Source organism: Propithecus coquereli, unplaced genomic scaffold, assembly GCF_000956105.1.
Source record: "Propithecus coquereli isolate 6110/MARCELLA unplaced genomic scaffold, Pcoq_1.0 Scaffold239, whole genome shotgun sequence".
Classification (NCBI taxonomy): Eukaryota; Metazoa; Chordata; class Mammalia; order Primates; family Indriidae; genus Propithecus; species Propithecus coquereli.
The window spans coordinates 1,947,529-1,961,109 of record NW_012147941.1 but is presented as its reverse complement, the minus strand read 5'-3'; the positions used below and the strand labels follow the sequence as shown (position 1 = coordinate 1,961,109).

General features: G+C 57.6%; 2 protein-coding genes across 2 annotated transcripts; both read right to left on the bottom strand.

Moving 5' to 3' along the window:
- Positions 1-1,683: 1,683 nt before the first annotated feature.
- FCN3 (ficolin (collagen/fibrinogen domain containing) 3) lies at positions 1,684-5,994 on the bottom strand. The gene is made up of 8 exons (XM_012645965.1): positions 5,876-5,994; positions 5,503-5,598; positions 5,087-5,131; positions 4,825-4,857; positions 4,459-4,586; positions 3,075-3,204; positions 2,830-2,964; positions 1,684-2,032 (listed from the first exon to the last, which is right to left on the bottom strand). The coding sequence occupies exons 1-8, from the start codon at positions 5,964-5,966 to the stop codon at positions 1,791-1,793; spliced, it is 900 nt and encodes a 299-aa protein (XP_012501419.1). The 5' UTR covers positions 5,967-5,994; the 3' UTR covers positions 1,684-1,790.
- A 3,769-nt stretch (positions 5,995-9,763) lies between these two features.
- CD164L2 (CD164 sialomucin-like 2) lies at positions 9,764-12,891 on the bottom strand. Its single transcript, XM_012645945.1, has 5 exons — positions 12,804-12,891; positions 12,190-12,357; positions 12,017-12,088; positions 11,458-11,502; positions 9,764-9,912 (listed from the first exon to the last, which is right to left on the bottom strand). The coding sequence occupies exons 1-5, from the start codon at positions 12,889-12,891 to the stop codon at positions 9,764-9,766; spliced, it is 522 nt and encodes a 173-aa protein (XP_012501399.1).
- Positions 12,892-13,581: the final 690 nt, after the last annotated feature.

Below are 13,581 nucleotides of genomic sequence, written 5' to 3'. Positions count from 1 at the left end.
ACCGCAAGGGGTTTCCGTGTAGGTCCAATTGCTGGTGGCACAAAAATCCAATTATTGAGACCAAGGAAGAAAGGAATTTTTAATAGGACACACGTCCTGCCAGGAGGACGGGAGAAGCTGTCTCAAATCCATCGTCTCTTGACTAAGGGATGTCATGGACATTTAAAGGAGGGGCCACGGTAGCTGGGGGCATGTTGAGATGTATCTCACGAGGGGCTACCTGTATGAGGCAGGTTGTGGGGGCGGGAATAGTGAATCTTGCCGTCGGGAAGTCTGCCCTGGGGCTTTCAGAATCTCAACTCCTTTGTCTTGTACAAAATCCATCATTTCAGGCCGGTGTGGTGGCTCAGACCTATAATACCAGCACTTCGGGAGGCCCAGGCTGGAGGATCACTTGAGGCCAGGAGTCCATCATTTTCGGGAAACAACTCAAAGGGTCAAGTAGTTAAGGGAGAAGATTATAAAAAACATAGGGGCTCATGGAGCTGGTTACACTCTCCCGCCAGAACCTCTGAGACTGGCCGCTTCCAGAACAGCCCATGCCTCTGTGCATGCCAACCACTGTGGACTGGGATCATGAGATGTATGCCCAGACCAGGGCTAAGGAAGAGGCGTGATCTGTTGAATGAAGGGCTCTCCAGAGATATCACGGTGTGCAGAACACAATGCAGAACAGCTCTTCAGGGTGCAGCGAACACAGGCAGGGACCGGAATGTGGAAAGCCAGCCTGCCCAGAAGTCTTCAGCCCCAGAGTGGGACTGGGCATCTGAGCCACAGCCTTTACCCTCTTGCCGGAGGGCTGCTTTCCCCAGAACCCAACCTGCTGTGGAGCCCTGCTGCCTTCTACCCAGAACATGACCGCGGGACCTACGAAGCCCTTCCTGCTGTAAACATCTCTCTAGCCACCCTTTGAAGGAGAACCCTACAAACTCTAGCTTTTTGGGCTGCAACAGCTTCCCAGCTTCAAATCCCCAAGGATCCCTAACTTCATTTTGTGAATTAGTGGCTGAAGCAACAACCTGGTGTAAACCTCAGTGGACCCAGAAACCAGGAACTGGGGACTTAGGCTGAGTAACTTGTCCAAGATCACTACATGATAGAGCAGAGTGCAACCCCAGGACTACCTGTCAGACTCCTAACAATTTATTTCTGTCACTTACTAGAATGCGACATTGGACAAATAAACTGCCCAATAAATGCTAGTCCAGTGGCTGCCGTTTCGTTGCCCTGTTGCCTCATGGAAGAAAAATGTACCCTCCTTAGTTTGACCCTGGATTCAAATCGGCCCCGAATGGAACAAGGCGAGACGTAGTAGAGGGTGAGGACTTGGCCTACGACAGAGGCCACAGTGGGAAACAGACAACTTACAAGGGGCAGGCCTGAGCAACGCAGAGGATGCTGGGAAAAGCTGCACAATTCCCACCACAAAACCAACCACTTGTAGGACCTGAAGGGCCCAGGGAGATTGTCCGTGGATGCCTGAATCCCCTCCAATCCTTCCACTATATGCTCCTCTGGCCTTGTCTTGCATGCTTCCAGAGACAGAAGCCTCACTACCTTATGAGGCTTTCCCTTCCATCCTCCTGACTGGAAGGAAGTTCTTCCCTGAGTGGAGCTGAAACTTGTGTCCCTGCTCTGCCCTCTAGGGTTTTTCCCAGTGACTGGAAGAGTCCTGAAATCCAAGAAAGGGTTAAAATGATTTTATTTTTAAATACGGACAGGGAAGCAGAGGCGGTTGGCCTGGTAGGAAGCTGTATGGGAGAGATAAGGGTGCTGGCTGCCAGGGTGCCCTAGCGAAGCATCATCCGAACCCTGCGGTAGGGGTGGCCCACACCGCGGCCTGAGGCCCAGTCAATGCCGTACTTGTGGGCGGTGGCCTCGGACATTGCGTAGCGCCCGTTGAGATTGGATTGATAGCAGGATCCGTACCACCAGGCACCGTGGACAACCACCGCGCAGTTGCTCCCACTCGAGTCGTGGTCCGCGTCATAGGTGGTAAAGGGCTTCTTGCTGTGGAAGCTCAGAGAGTCCCCTGGCAGGGAGGGGATGGGGGGCACCTTGGTTCCCAGCACCATGTCTGGCACCTTTGGAGATATTATGTCATAGGAACCTCAAAGCAACATGGCAGTGAATTTTATCAGGCTCTGTGAGAAAACAGCAGCACCAAGGGGCCAGGTTGTTTGCCCAGTGTCACTCAGCTAATCACAGCAGCAGTGGGGCTTGAACTCAGGACTCTCTGGCTCCAAAGCCAACAGCTCTTCTCCTTGCCTTGCCTCATCCCCCCGCCCCCATCTCCACCCTTCCTCTAGCTCCTTGTCTCCTCTTGTCCCCTCTGGGCTCCCAGCAGCAGCCTGAGCAACTCTGCCAGGGACACCTGCGCAGGAAAGGGGCTTCCCCCATGGCACCTCCCCATAACCACTTCCGTCTTTCAAATCTCTCCCCAACAGTCACTGCTGCTCTGAAAGAAGTCTTCCCTGGTTCCCCTTCCGAAGCAGAGAAGGCTAACACTCGACACAGCCTCACATGGCACCCACAACCCCTCCCTCTGCCACCCAGTTTATAGAGACAGAATCAGGCTCTGACCAGGAAGGGACTTGCCCAGGGTCACCTAGTTAGTAAGTGGAAGAGCTGGACTCAGACTCAGGTCTGTTTGCCTCCAGAGCCCAAATTCTTCACTCTTGCACCATCGTGTCTCACAAATGCCCTTTCTCAGATGAGGAAACCGAGGCCCACAGGGGAAAGAATTGCCCTTGGTCATTCACAGAGGCAGTGCCAGTGCTGGGAAAGGATCCAGCCTCCCTCCCCAGGGCCCCACCTGAGGTCACCCACCTGCAGTGCCCTCTGAGAACTTGCCCAGCACCAGCTGGTAGTGCTCAGCCTCCCCCAGGAGGCGGAAGGTCGCATAGTGGGCAAAGGTAAGGTTGCCCTTAAAGTCTTCCAGCTCTACCCGCAGCTCCCAGGTACCTGGAAGGAAGGGGAGGCAGGTACGGAGGAACCCTCAGATCCCAGGGTGGGGGGCATTCAGGACAGCAGACAGTACCCCTCAGGGCCCCTGGACCCTGCAGGGAACTCACCCTGGAGAGTAAGCTGGTGCAAATTCTCATTCCCCAGCCAGAATTCAGACTCCTGGCTCCCAAAACCTGCTTTGTAGGAGGACCAAGGGCGAAAGAAGTCCACAGAGCCATCCTGGCGCCTCTGGAACACCTAGGGAGGAGAGGGTGGCACACCAGCTATTACTCACGGCTGGGCATAGGCTGCGGGGAAGCACGGGGAAATGGCATCTGAGCATTCACGAACTCTTAGAGGTGGGTAGACACTTCCTCTCTCTTTGGATTGTTGATAGAATGCAATTTCTGACCGGGTGCAGTGGCTCGCTCCTGTCATCCCAGCACTTTGGGAAGCTGAGGCAGGAGGATCGCTTGAGCCCAGGAGTTCAAAGCTGCAGTGAGCTATGATTGCACCACTGCACTCCAAGAGATAGAATGAGACCCTGTCTCTAAAAAAAAATAAAGTGATTCCTTCAAGTGAGCTTTGCCTGTGAATATATTGATATATTGATGAACCCCACATTCCCTTATTAACTTTTACTGACACTGACACTTCAACTTCACACCTCAGCCTTGCAAGCCCTGGGGAGGACTGAAATGACAGAAACAGTGTCTCTGCCCTCAGGGGATGGTCAGTCCTGCTGGGAGTCAGACTCAAAATAACCTGCTTTAATTTAACCAGGATATTGAAAGGAGAGAGTTTACCCCCACAGGCCCAAGCTGGACCCTGGCCTTACCCAGATGTCCCTCCAAGCCAAGCCAAGCAGCGCCCAGGCCCTGTGAAGTTCCCTCCTAAATGTCTTTCGACCTAAGCGCCTTGATTTCCATTGCTCCACTGTCCACTGTCTTCTCCTGCCCAGCCCCCTGCAGTCGTCCTAAGCTGTGTCCCTGTCTCCCTGCTTGTCCCCCACTGCAGTGCATCGTGTACCGTGTGGCCTGAGCCATCTTTCTATAACAGAATCTGACCTTGTCCCTCCCCTGCTAACACTCTCCCGTGGCTCCCCAGTCCCCTGCACACTCCTCAGCCGGTCATTTGGCGCCCTCCGTGACCTGGCCTCTGCAGAGGTCCTGAGTCCATGCCTGGCCCACCTCAGCAGATCTCAGCCTACCCACATGGTCCCCAAAAACTCTCTTGGACTCTCTGCCTCCCTGAGTTTGTCTTACCTCTACCTGGAACGCCCCCCACGCCACATCTGTCTAGAGAACTTCTACGGAGCCTTCATATTTCTTTCAAATGACACCTCCTCTGTGAAGCCTTCTCATAGTTCTTCAGGCCGGGTTGGGAGCTCAGTAGACACGATAGTGAATCGCTAAGGAATGCCTTGCTCCGGTGGGCTCTGGCTCCCCCTAGGGGCCAGGGGCAGAAGTGACCACTGGGCCTGGCCTACCAGTCGGTTTCTCAGACACGCACCAGCCAGCCACCCCCTGCGGCGTCCATGTCACAAAAGACCGGGAGGGCCCTGCCCTCAGGTAGGCACAGATGGTACCAGCCGCTCAAGGTGGCGCCCTGGCTTAGCAGTTCCCGGCAGCTCCTGGGGCCTGGAAAGGGGAGAGAAACTGAGAGGGGGCCCCAAGTTACTCCCCAACCCCACACCCGGGCACTGGATCAAGTGTGGGAGCCCAGGAGCCCTCTTGGCTCATTTAGGCCCCTGAGGAAGAGTCCTAAGGAGGGCTGAGGGGAGGGGCTTGGCCGCGCCTGGAGGTCCCCCAACACCCCGGTATCGCCTGATTCCGAGTTCCTGGCGCCTGGCGCCTGGCACCTGCGAAGGCTGCTCACCCTCCCGGCACCGGAGCGGGTTGGCTGGATCTCCTGCCCGGAGAAGACTGAGTGTTGGCTTGAGGTCTGGGCACCCCCAGGGGAAGGCCCATGAACCAACGTGGAGCAGGTGCTCAGGCCCTTCTAATCCCCCCAACTCCTCCCAGCCTCCCGTCCCCCCTGTGGGGGGCAGTCTAGCCCATCGCTGAGCAGCGCCCTCCCCCCACCCATTTCAGGGACACAAGCAGAGAAAGGAGGGGAGGCCACCAGCCCACACACTCACCTGGCTCGCCCTTGGGGCCCATCTTGCCTGGTGGTCCAGGTGGCCCTGAAATCCCAGAGGCAGAGATGCCCTGAGTCCTGCCCCATACCCATGACAAAACAAACAAGCAAACAAAAAACCCCAAGGGATTTGGAGCAAGAAGGTTCAAATCCCAGTTTCATCCTTCGTTAGCTCTGTGACTGTGGGCAAAAACTCACCCCCTCCTGGCCTCACTTTCCTCCTCGGGAGGCGGAGCTGATACTGCCCACCTGGCACAGTGGATTGTTGGATGCTGGGCACCCAGCCTGGAGCCTGGCACAGAGCAGGCTCCTCGCCCTTTGCCGCGGCCCCTAGGCATAGAGTGACTGCTGCCTCCCCAGCGCCCTGGTTTCCCCCAAGGGCTCTGCCGGCTCCCCAGCATCTGCCACCTCTCTCACCTTGAGGACCTGGAGCCCCCTTCTCCCCAGGACTTCCTGGGGCTCCAGGACAACTGGGCAGGAGGACAACTTTGCTGGCTTCCAGTTCTGTGGGTCCTGCAGCGAGACACAGGCGGATGGGCACAGGGTGGGCCTGTCTCTCCCAGACCCCTCTGCAGTTCTCTTTCCCTCTCCCAGATTCTAGCTGTCAGGATTCTCGTCTCCTGAGCTGGCAAGGGTTTGTGTGATTTGCATCCTATTTGCATGTATTTACATGTAGAGCCCAGATGATCTAGCTCCCACCCTGCTCCTTGGGACTGGTGAGCCTGAGTAGGGGGATACCCAGGGAGGGAATGAGAGGTGGGTTGGTGGGGAGGGCACCCTAGGCCCCTACCTGGGCAGCTGGGGTGGTCCTTGGCCCTCAGGCACGCAGGCCCCCCAGTTAGGAGCAGCAGCAGGGACAGAGGGGTCCACAGGAGGCTCATCTTTCTGGGGTTGCCAGAGGGAGGATGCCAGCTTATAAGAGGCCAGGCTGGTGGAAGGATGTGAAGGAAGAAGACTTCCTCTCATTGTCCCCCAGGGACACCCCGCCTAGGCTGGAGCCAGCAGGGGGTGGCGGCGTTTCCTCCCTCTGCCCTGTCCAACCAGGATGGAGTCCAACTTCTGACCCTGGCTGCCGAGGCCCCTCAGCCTCCTCTCCAGCCCTCTACACTCACGTTCATCTCTACCTGTGAAGCTCCACCTGTCCAGGAAGGCCCAGCTCGAAGGCCATCTCCACTAGGAATCCTCTCCTGATCCTCGTCCCCACTATTAACAGTGACCACTGCTACTATTTACTAGGCACCTTCTACACTCCAGTGTCACGCTAAGTGCGGTTTGCACATCACCTCCCACCCTCCCAGCCTCGTTCTCAGCCCTTATCATCGGCCCTGGGTTACAGGCCTGCTACGAGGCAGGTGCTCAATAAACGCTTGTTGAATGAAGAAAGAGGGAGAAACTGAGGCCCAGAGATGGGACGCGGTTCTGCTCTTTCTGGCACTTATCTGCCCAGAGCTACAGAGCTTTTGCCAAAGTCCCATGCCCCCACCAGGCAGAAGCCCCCTAAGGGAAATGACTTCATGCCCAACCTCGAGTCCCTTGAGGCCTGGGAGACAGCTGCTAATAGAGGCCAATTGAAAGGGCAGACTGTGCAGGGGGTACCTGGGGACTGAGGCCAGTGAGGACCCAGCAGCCGTGGTCCAGATGTGAAGGATGAGGCCTGAGTCAGAGAGGGACCTCAGGTGGTAGGGGAGGAGAGGGAGGCCTCATTCATTCACTCATTCATCAGCCCTCCCTGAGGGCCTCCTCTGTGCTGGGCCCAGTGCCAGCGGGCTGAGGCACGGGTAGTATCGGGGAAGTGCAGGCTGACTTTGCCTGGCAGGATGCGTCCGTGAGAGGGATGCCCTGAAACTGCAATTTCAGTTCTAGGAATCTGTCCTCCCCAAACTCTCCCATGGGTGTGCCAAGATCTCCGAACACGCCTGTTCATCACAGTGTTGCTTGCAAGAGTCAACGTGGAAATGACCCAGCCAGCCATTGATAGGACTCAGGCAAATAAACTGTGACCATCTGGACAAATCAGGGTGAATCTGATCTGTGCCGAGAGGGGCTAAAGCACAGAACGATATGTACGGCATGAGCCTGCTTTGTATTTTAAAAACATTACATGGGTGTATATATGTTGTAAATTCCCAGAAAAAGGTCTGAAACACACTCAGGAGCCTGAGGCAGGAGGATTGCTTCAGCCCAGGAGTTTTGGACCAGACTGGGCAACATAGAGAGACCCCATCTCTAAAAAAAAAAAAAAGAAAAAAAAACCCAAATTAACCAGGTGTGGTGGCACACGCCTGCAGTGCCAGCTACTCGAGAGGCTGCAGGATCTCTTGAGCCCAGGAGTTCGAGGCTGCAGTGAGCTCTGACTGCACCACGGTGCTCCAGCCTAGGCAACAGAGTGAGACCTTGTCTCTAAAAATAAATAAATAAATAAAACAAGGTGACAAAGAGAAATTGTGCTGAGGGAGAAGCCAGGGAAGAGTGATCCGGGCAGGAGAAACAGGCACGTGCAAAGGCTGGGAGGGTAGAGGAGGCAAGGCGGGCTGGGAACAGGATGGGGACCAAGAGGCTGGAGGGGAGCTCAAAGCGGGGCTGATGCCCGAGAGGCTGGAGATTCAGCACAAGTGAGCAAGGGCGGACCGTGGTTGGCATTGTGGGTGGTGCGGCGTGTGGGCAGGTGAGCCCTCTGTGAGCCGAGGAGGCGGAAGTACCTGCAGAGCCACTCCTTCTGCAGCCGAAGCCCCCAGAGGGTGGCTGCCCTGCAGGAGGAAGAGGTGAGAGGGCCCAACCACGGGCTGTACAGCTGGAAGGGCCAACAGGGAGCCCCGGAATGAAGCAAACAGCACACACGCTTGCTCTGAACCTTCTCCACATCCCACTGGAATGTGCTACCCCCACTTTACAGATGGGGAAACTGAGGCCCAGAGCTGTTACACAACTTGCTTGGGTTCACACAGAGCAATCGGGTTCCATGGGCTGAGCTCTCAACCCTCACCCTGTTCCTCTCAACTTCCCAGCGCAGTTGTGGGGTTAAATGAGATGAGGATGCCAAACTCGTAGCTAGCCTGGTCCCAGAAAGTGCGCGATCAGTGGGAGATGGTATTAGTTGGGGCACTTCTGTGCCCAGGGATGGGGCACGGGGGCCAGCGCTTTCCAGGAGAGCCTGAGTGAGGAACGCCAGACACAGCTGCCTAGGAGCCCTGGGGTGCTTCACCTTGGCACTGGGGCAAAGACCTACCTTTAGGGGGCTGAGAGACCCTGGAGGTGCCTCGGGGATGAAGTTCTGCTCACTCTGGGGTCAGAAAAGCCTGGACTGAGAGCCCAGCCCTGCCCCATCCAGTCATGTGATCCCAGGCAGGTGCATTTACCTTTCTGAGTCTTTGAACCCTCACCTGTACTACAAGAGCAGGCAGAGAGGGTTAGGCAGGTGTCAAAGGTGAAAATATTTTAAAAGGTGATAGCAACAATCCTAGGCAGAATGCCCATTAAGCAGAGAACAGTGGGCTGAGGTGAGAGGATCACTTGAGCTCAGGGGTTCGAGACCAGCCTGAGCAAGAGTGAGACCCCCTCCCCCCTGCCCCATCTCTACTAAAAATAGAAAAATTAGCCAGTCATTGTGGCTCGTGCCTATAGTCCCAGCTATTCAGGAGGCTGAGGCAGGAGGATCACTTGAGCCCAGGAGTTTGAGGCTGATGTGAGCTAGGCTGATGCCATGGCACTCTAGCCCAGGTGACAGGGCAAGATTCCATTTAAAAAAAAAAAAAAAACAAGAGAACAGTGGCCATTCCCTCACCCCATCCAACCCACACAGAGCCCAAGACACAGGACATGAAGCACAGTACTGGAAGGAGTTCCTTTATTTGGGGACAGCGCCTAGGCCAGGTTGGTGGGAAGAGGCAGGCACAAAACTCAGGTGACAGGCTGGAGGGCCCAGCAGGGGCGATGGACGAGACACGAGGTGGTTGAAGGAGACTCTCAGCTGCAGGTACCAGGCCCGAAACAGGAAGGCACATGAGGCATCGGGTTCTGGGCCTGTTCCGTGCCCACAGGGGCCAAAAATTGGTGGCTAAAATTTTTCCCACCCACAGTGCCACAGGGATCAAGAGGGCAGCCTGTGCGTCCCTCTTCCTCTCAGTGTGGAGTCCAGGCACAAGGGGGTCAGATTCTGCAGAGGCTAGAGAGGACACTCAGGGAGGTGACCCTGACTCAGCTGGCTGAGGACCCCACCCCCAGAGAGCAAGCAGCGGCTGGAAGAGCAAACACTTCAATGCAGGCTGCAGCGACCTGTCCCACTGCACACACGGCACACGGGGGCCCAGGCACAGCTCCCCTTCTCAGAGGAAAACCGAACTAGACACACGGCCCCAGCTCCTGCCCACGGCCACAGAACTGCAGGCCACGGACTCGCCTGGGCTGTCACCTACTGGTTCTCCTCCCTGCTGGCAGCATGAGGGGACAAAGACACAGCTGGTCTCAGCTGGGCTCCCAGACACCTGGCCCAGGCTGAGTCCTGGTCCCAGCCAACATCTGGCAGAGAAAGCCCCCCAAATGAAGGAGAGGAAAGGGGTGAGGCTCACATGGGGGACGTTGGGAGGGAGTCATTGTCCTTAGGGCTGCCCCATGAAGACACTGAAGGGGAACTGCAGGGCAGGAGGGGGAAGTAAGCTGGGACTCTGCGCTGGCCAGGTACTCACAGTGTCTGGTAGGTGCTGTCCTTGGCTTTGAGGAAGCGCAGCACGAAGAAGGCCACTGCCTGCAGGCTCAGCACTAGCACAACGCCCCCGATAAAGCTGGCCCCATCAAAGCCAGGGCTGTGGGCCTCAGGGACTGAGGGGCTCCCTGCAGGGGTGAGGCAGGGTAGAAGTCATAGCTCGATCCCCATAACTCGTGCACCTTGAGGCCCCAGTCGCCACTACGTGGTCCTTGAACACTGGGCTCCGAAGTTCCCCCCAGATCCTGCAGACAGTTGGGAACTGCCTGGTAGGAGGGACAGAGGCTGGGGCGGAGCGGGGGGCAGGTGGGGGCTTTTTCAGCCCTGGCCCTGCCCAAGTTGCTCTGTGGCTTTGCTCTGTGGCTTTACCCCACGCACACCCTCTCTGGGTCTCCTATTCACATGGACCAGATGGTGGCTGAGCTCCCCTCCAGCCTCCCTGTCCCTCGCTAGCCCGTCAGGGTGAGGATAGATCCAGAACTTGGGCATCCAGACCCCCCATCCCAGAGTCCCTTTCAACCTTGGGTTTCAGGGTTCAGAGCCCACGTACATATGATGTGGTCCTTTCTCAGGACTCCTAAGCGTGGGACCCCAGCGTCACCCAATGTCAGAGCCCTTACTTAGAGAGGAAAGGGGCAGAGGAGGAAGTGGAGGCCCAGAGCCGGCACCCTGCTGAGTGCATGTCAGAGGGAGGGGCCCAGCTGAGGGCCAGGCTTGGCCAGTCACCTCACACTTAGAGCCATACTCACAGGGTCCCCTGACCCTTTCCTCTGCCCCTTAGAGGCCAGAGCCTTAGGGCCATGGTTGCCAGGCTATGCCTGGGTGGCTCCTGACTGTGCCATGTTACCCATCAACTTCTACCAGAGATTCGATTTCAGGTCCTGGGCCAGGTGCCCAGGACAGGGCAGGCTGGTGGGTGGAAGATTGTTCTGGGACAGCAGGCAGGGGCCTAGCCATGAGCTGGGTCCACCTCCCGGAGGCTGTAGGTGGTGTAAGGGGGTCTGAGAATAAGAAGGGCAAAGGCTTGTCCCAGCTGCCGCTCAGGAAGCCCCAGAGGCAACAGCGGGGAGGAAGAGGAGCAGAGAGGGGAGAAATGAGCCGCACGAGGCCGATCTGGGGCTCGCACTGAGGGAGCCGAGCCATCAATAATGCAGCTGCTGAGATCGGTTTCCGGCTTTAATTAACCAAGAGCCTCTCCAGCCATGCCTGCCAAGTCTGGTGACCTCCAGGCTCCGAGGGGCGGTGGGAACCTAGTGGGGCAGGGTTCTTGCCTCTGTTCTGCCAGGAACCTGCTTTGTGACCCTCTCTGGGCCTGGAGGTTGCAGTAGTCACAGAGGACATCTTATCAGCAAGCTGAGCCACACACCCTCAGCTCCAAGGACAAGTCTTCAGGGGTCACCCTGAGTTCCCAGAACTGGTGACAGGGGGAGGGATGGGTGCTGTCATCTCTTCGCTTTCAGTGAGTCAGATACCCAGGTGGCACTATGCCACCTCTCATAAAATCCACACAGCAATGACACGAGGTAGGTATAATCCAGCCCATTTCACAGATGTGGAAACCGGTTCAGAGGGAGAAGTCACAGGCTGAGGTCACAGGGCAAGTCAGTGCCTGAGCCCAGATCTTTCCCTGAACCTGTGATCCTCCCGCTGCCCCACCCCCTGGTAGTGCCTACCTGTTGTGATCGTCTTCGGTTCATCGGTGGGGTGGTGGTGGGCAGCTGGGGAGAAGGGGAATGCATGACCAAACAGCCTGCCCACCCCCACTCCCGCAAACCCCAGTCCCACCCACAGCTGGACTTCCGATTCAGATCAAGCCCCTGTCCCTGCTCCAGACACCTGACATACGTACGTGCAAGCTTTAGTCACACAGTTCCCTCCCTCTGACAGATGTGCCCTCTCTCCAGCTCTACCTTCAGGGCTCATCACTGATGTCACTTCCTCCAGGAAGCCCCCTCCATAGCCTTCTGAATGTCCCAAGCCCTTACCAGGCCTTAAATTAGAAGAGCTAATGCCCCGTCCCTTCTATACACCTGCACCAATTTTCAGATGAGGAAACAGGCCAGAGGGGGAAAGGGGCTTAGTGCGCTAAAGACAATTGAAACTGGACCCAAGTATTGGTGGGTGTAGTCCCCTCCCCGAGAGAGGCTGGTTCCTCCTGGTGGGCAGGCCATGGCTGGGGAGACTTCAGCCCCCTCCCTCCCACTTGGCTTTGGCCAGTGGGAGCTGCCTTACCTGGACACGACTCTGAACGGTTGTAGACAGAGCAACCTTCCTTGGCCACCTCAGCTGGAGCCACACAGTGTCCTGGTGGGAGAAGGTGCAGGGGAGAGGTTTTGGGGAGAGGGGCCAAGGCCCTGGGGTTCAGAGCTGGAGGCACTCAATTTGGGACGGTCCCAACTGCCTACCTGGCTCCTCTGGCTGACACTGCTCCCACACGCAGCCTGAGAGGTTGTGTGCTCTGTCTCCCTCCACACAACGCTCACAGAACTCCAGTTGTTTGCAGCCTCCTTGAACAGCTGGCCAGATGTTCAGGCGGATCAGGGCTCCCCGCCCAAAGCCTCGAGCTCCTTTACCTGGGAGTGCAATGGGGGTGGGAAGGGAGCAGCTCCTCAAAGCCAAGCAGCATCGCCCGCCCACCTCCACCCTGCGGCGACTGGGGCTCACACTCCCTGCACACACCTGGAGCTTCCACAAGAGCATGGTTACCCTCACCTAGAACCTCCCCCACATTCATTCACCCAGAGGCCCTCCCTTTGCACACACCTTAGCTTCCCAGATATATTTGCAGCCACCACCCCCAGACACACCTGAAAGGTCCCTAATCCCCCACATCTGGAGCCTGTATATCACACAGGGCCCCACACACAGCTAGAGCCCCGTTCTCCCACCCCCGGAGCTCTGCACACGTCTGGAAAGTTCCCCACTCCCCAGTCCAGACTGCTCCTGGGATGGCCGCTGGGTGAGGGCCATGCTCCACCTGCCCCTGTCTGGGCCCCTGACCAGACTCTGCACGCGTTACCAGCCACAGCAAACTGGGCACACAGGAGGAGGCAGCAGCAGCCGCCACAGAGCGCAGCCCACAAGGCGCGGGGTCCCGGCGCGGCCATGGTCGCGGGGGCGGGGGCTGGGGGTCGGCGGACAGCTGGCGTGGCGTGTCTCTTCTGGATGGGGCTCTGCTGAGCTTGTGGGGAACGAGACCTGGACGACCGGGGCGTGGCCAGGTGGGGGCGTGGCCAGTGGGGGAGCGGCCCGGTGGGACTGGGCTCGCTGGTCCGGGACTGAGCCAGGGAAAGGCGGGGCCAGATAGGGGCGTGGCTGGTGGGCGCGGTTAGGTGGGCTGGGTCCAACAGTCTGGGCGGGGCTTGGACAAAGGGGGCGGGGTCCATGACTAGCTGCAAACGTGGTTACTGGGTACCCCCAAGGGCCGCTTCGTGTAAACTTTGTTAAGAAGCGACTGTTTTTTCCCCTGCTTCACAAGTGAGAAAACTGAGGCTCAGAAAAGGTGAGTGACTAGTCCGAGTTCACAGAGTTAGTGGCAAAATCTGGATTTGAAGTGAGGTCACTTTCCTTCCTTCAGGGCTCAGCACAGGCCAGGCCTTGCCGGGTGCACCCTCCAACCAGGCCCCATGTCCGCCGGACGGGCTTCAGTTGACCCGTCGCCTCTGGCTGCCCAGGCCCAGCTTTGGTGTCCCCTCTCCACCTCGCTTCAGCCCTTGCACCCTCCTCCCTGTGCCCTTCAGCCCCCCTGTGTCTGCCTCAACCCGCCACACCCTCTGGCCCACTCATGGGTCACGCCA

Excerpts from the sequence above, each read along its gene's own strand:
- FCN3 (XM_012645965.1), bottom strand. The coding sequence starts at position 5,966 with ATGAGCCTCCTGTGGACCCCTCTGTCCCTGCTGCTGCTCCTAACTGGG. Across the intron at positions 5,132-5,502 it reads GGGGGCTCCAGGTCCTCAAG|GGCCACCTGGACCACCAGGC; the intron begins GTGAGAGAGGTG and ends CTGGGATTTCAG. Across the intron at positions 3,205-4,458 it reads CCGCAGGGGGTGGCTGGCTG|GTGTTCCAGAGGCGCCAGGA; the intron begins GTGCGTGTCTGA and ends TCTCCTCCCTAG.
- CD164L2 (XM_012645945.1), bottom strand. The coding sequence starts at position 12,891 with ATGGCCGCGCCGGGACCCCGCGCCTTGTGGGCTGCGCTCTGTGGCGGC. Across the intron at positions 12,358-12,803 it reads TGCCCAGTTTGCTGTGGCTG|GTAAAGGAGCTCGAGGCTTT; the intron begins GTAACGCGTGCA and ends TTGCACTCCCAG. Across the intron at positions 11,503-12,016 it reads CCGTTCAGAGTCGTGTCCAG|CTGCCCACCACCACCCCACC; the intron begins GTAAGGCAGCTC and ends CCTTCTCCCCAG.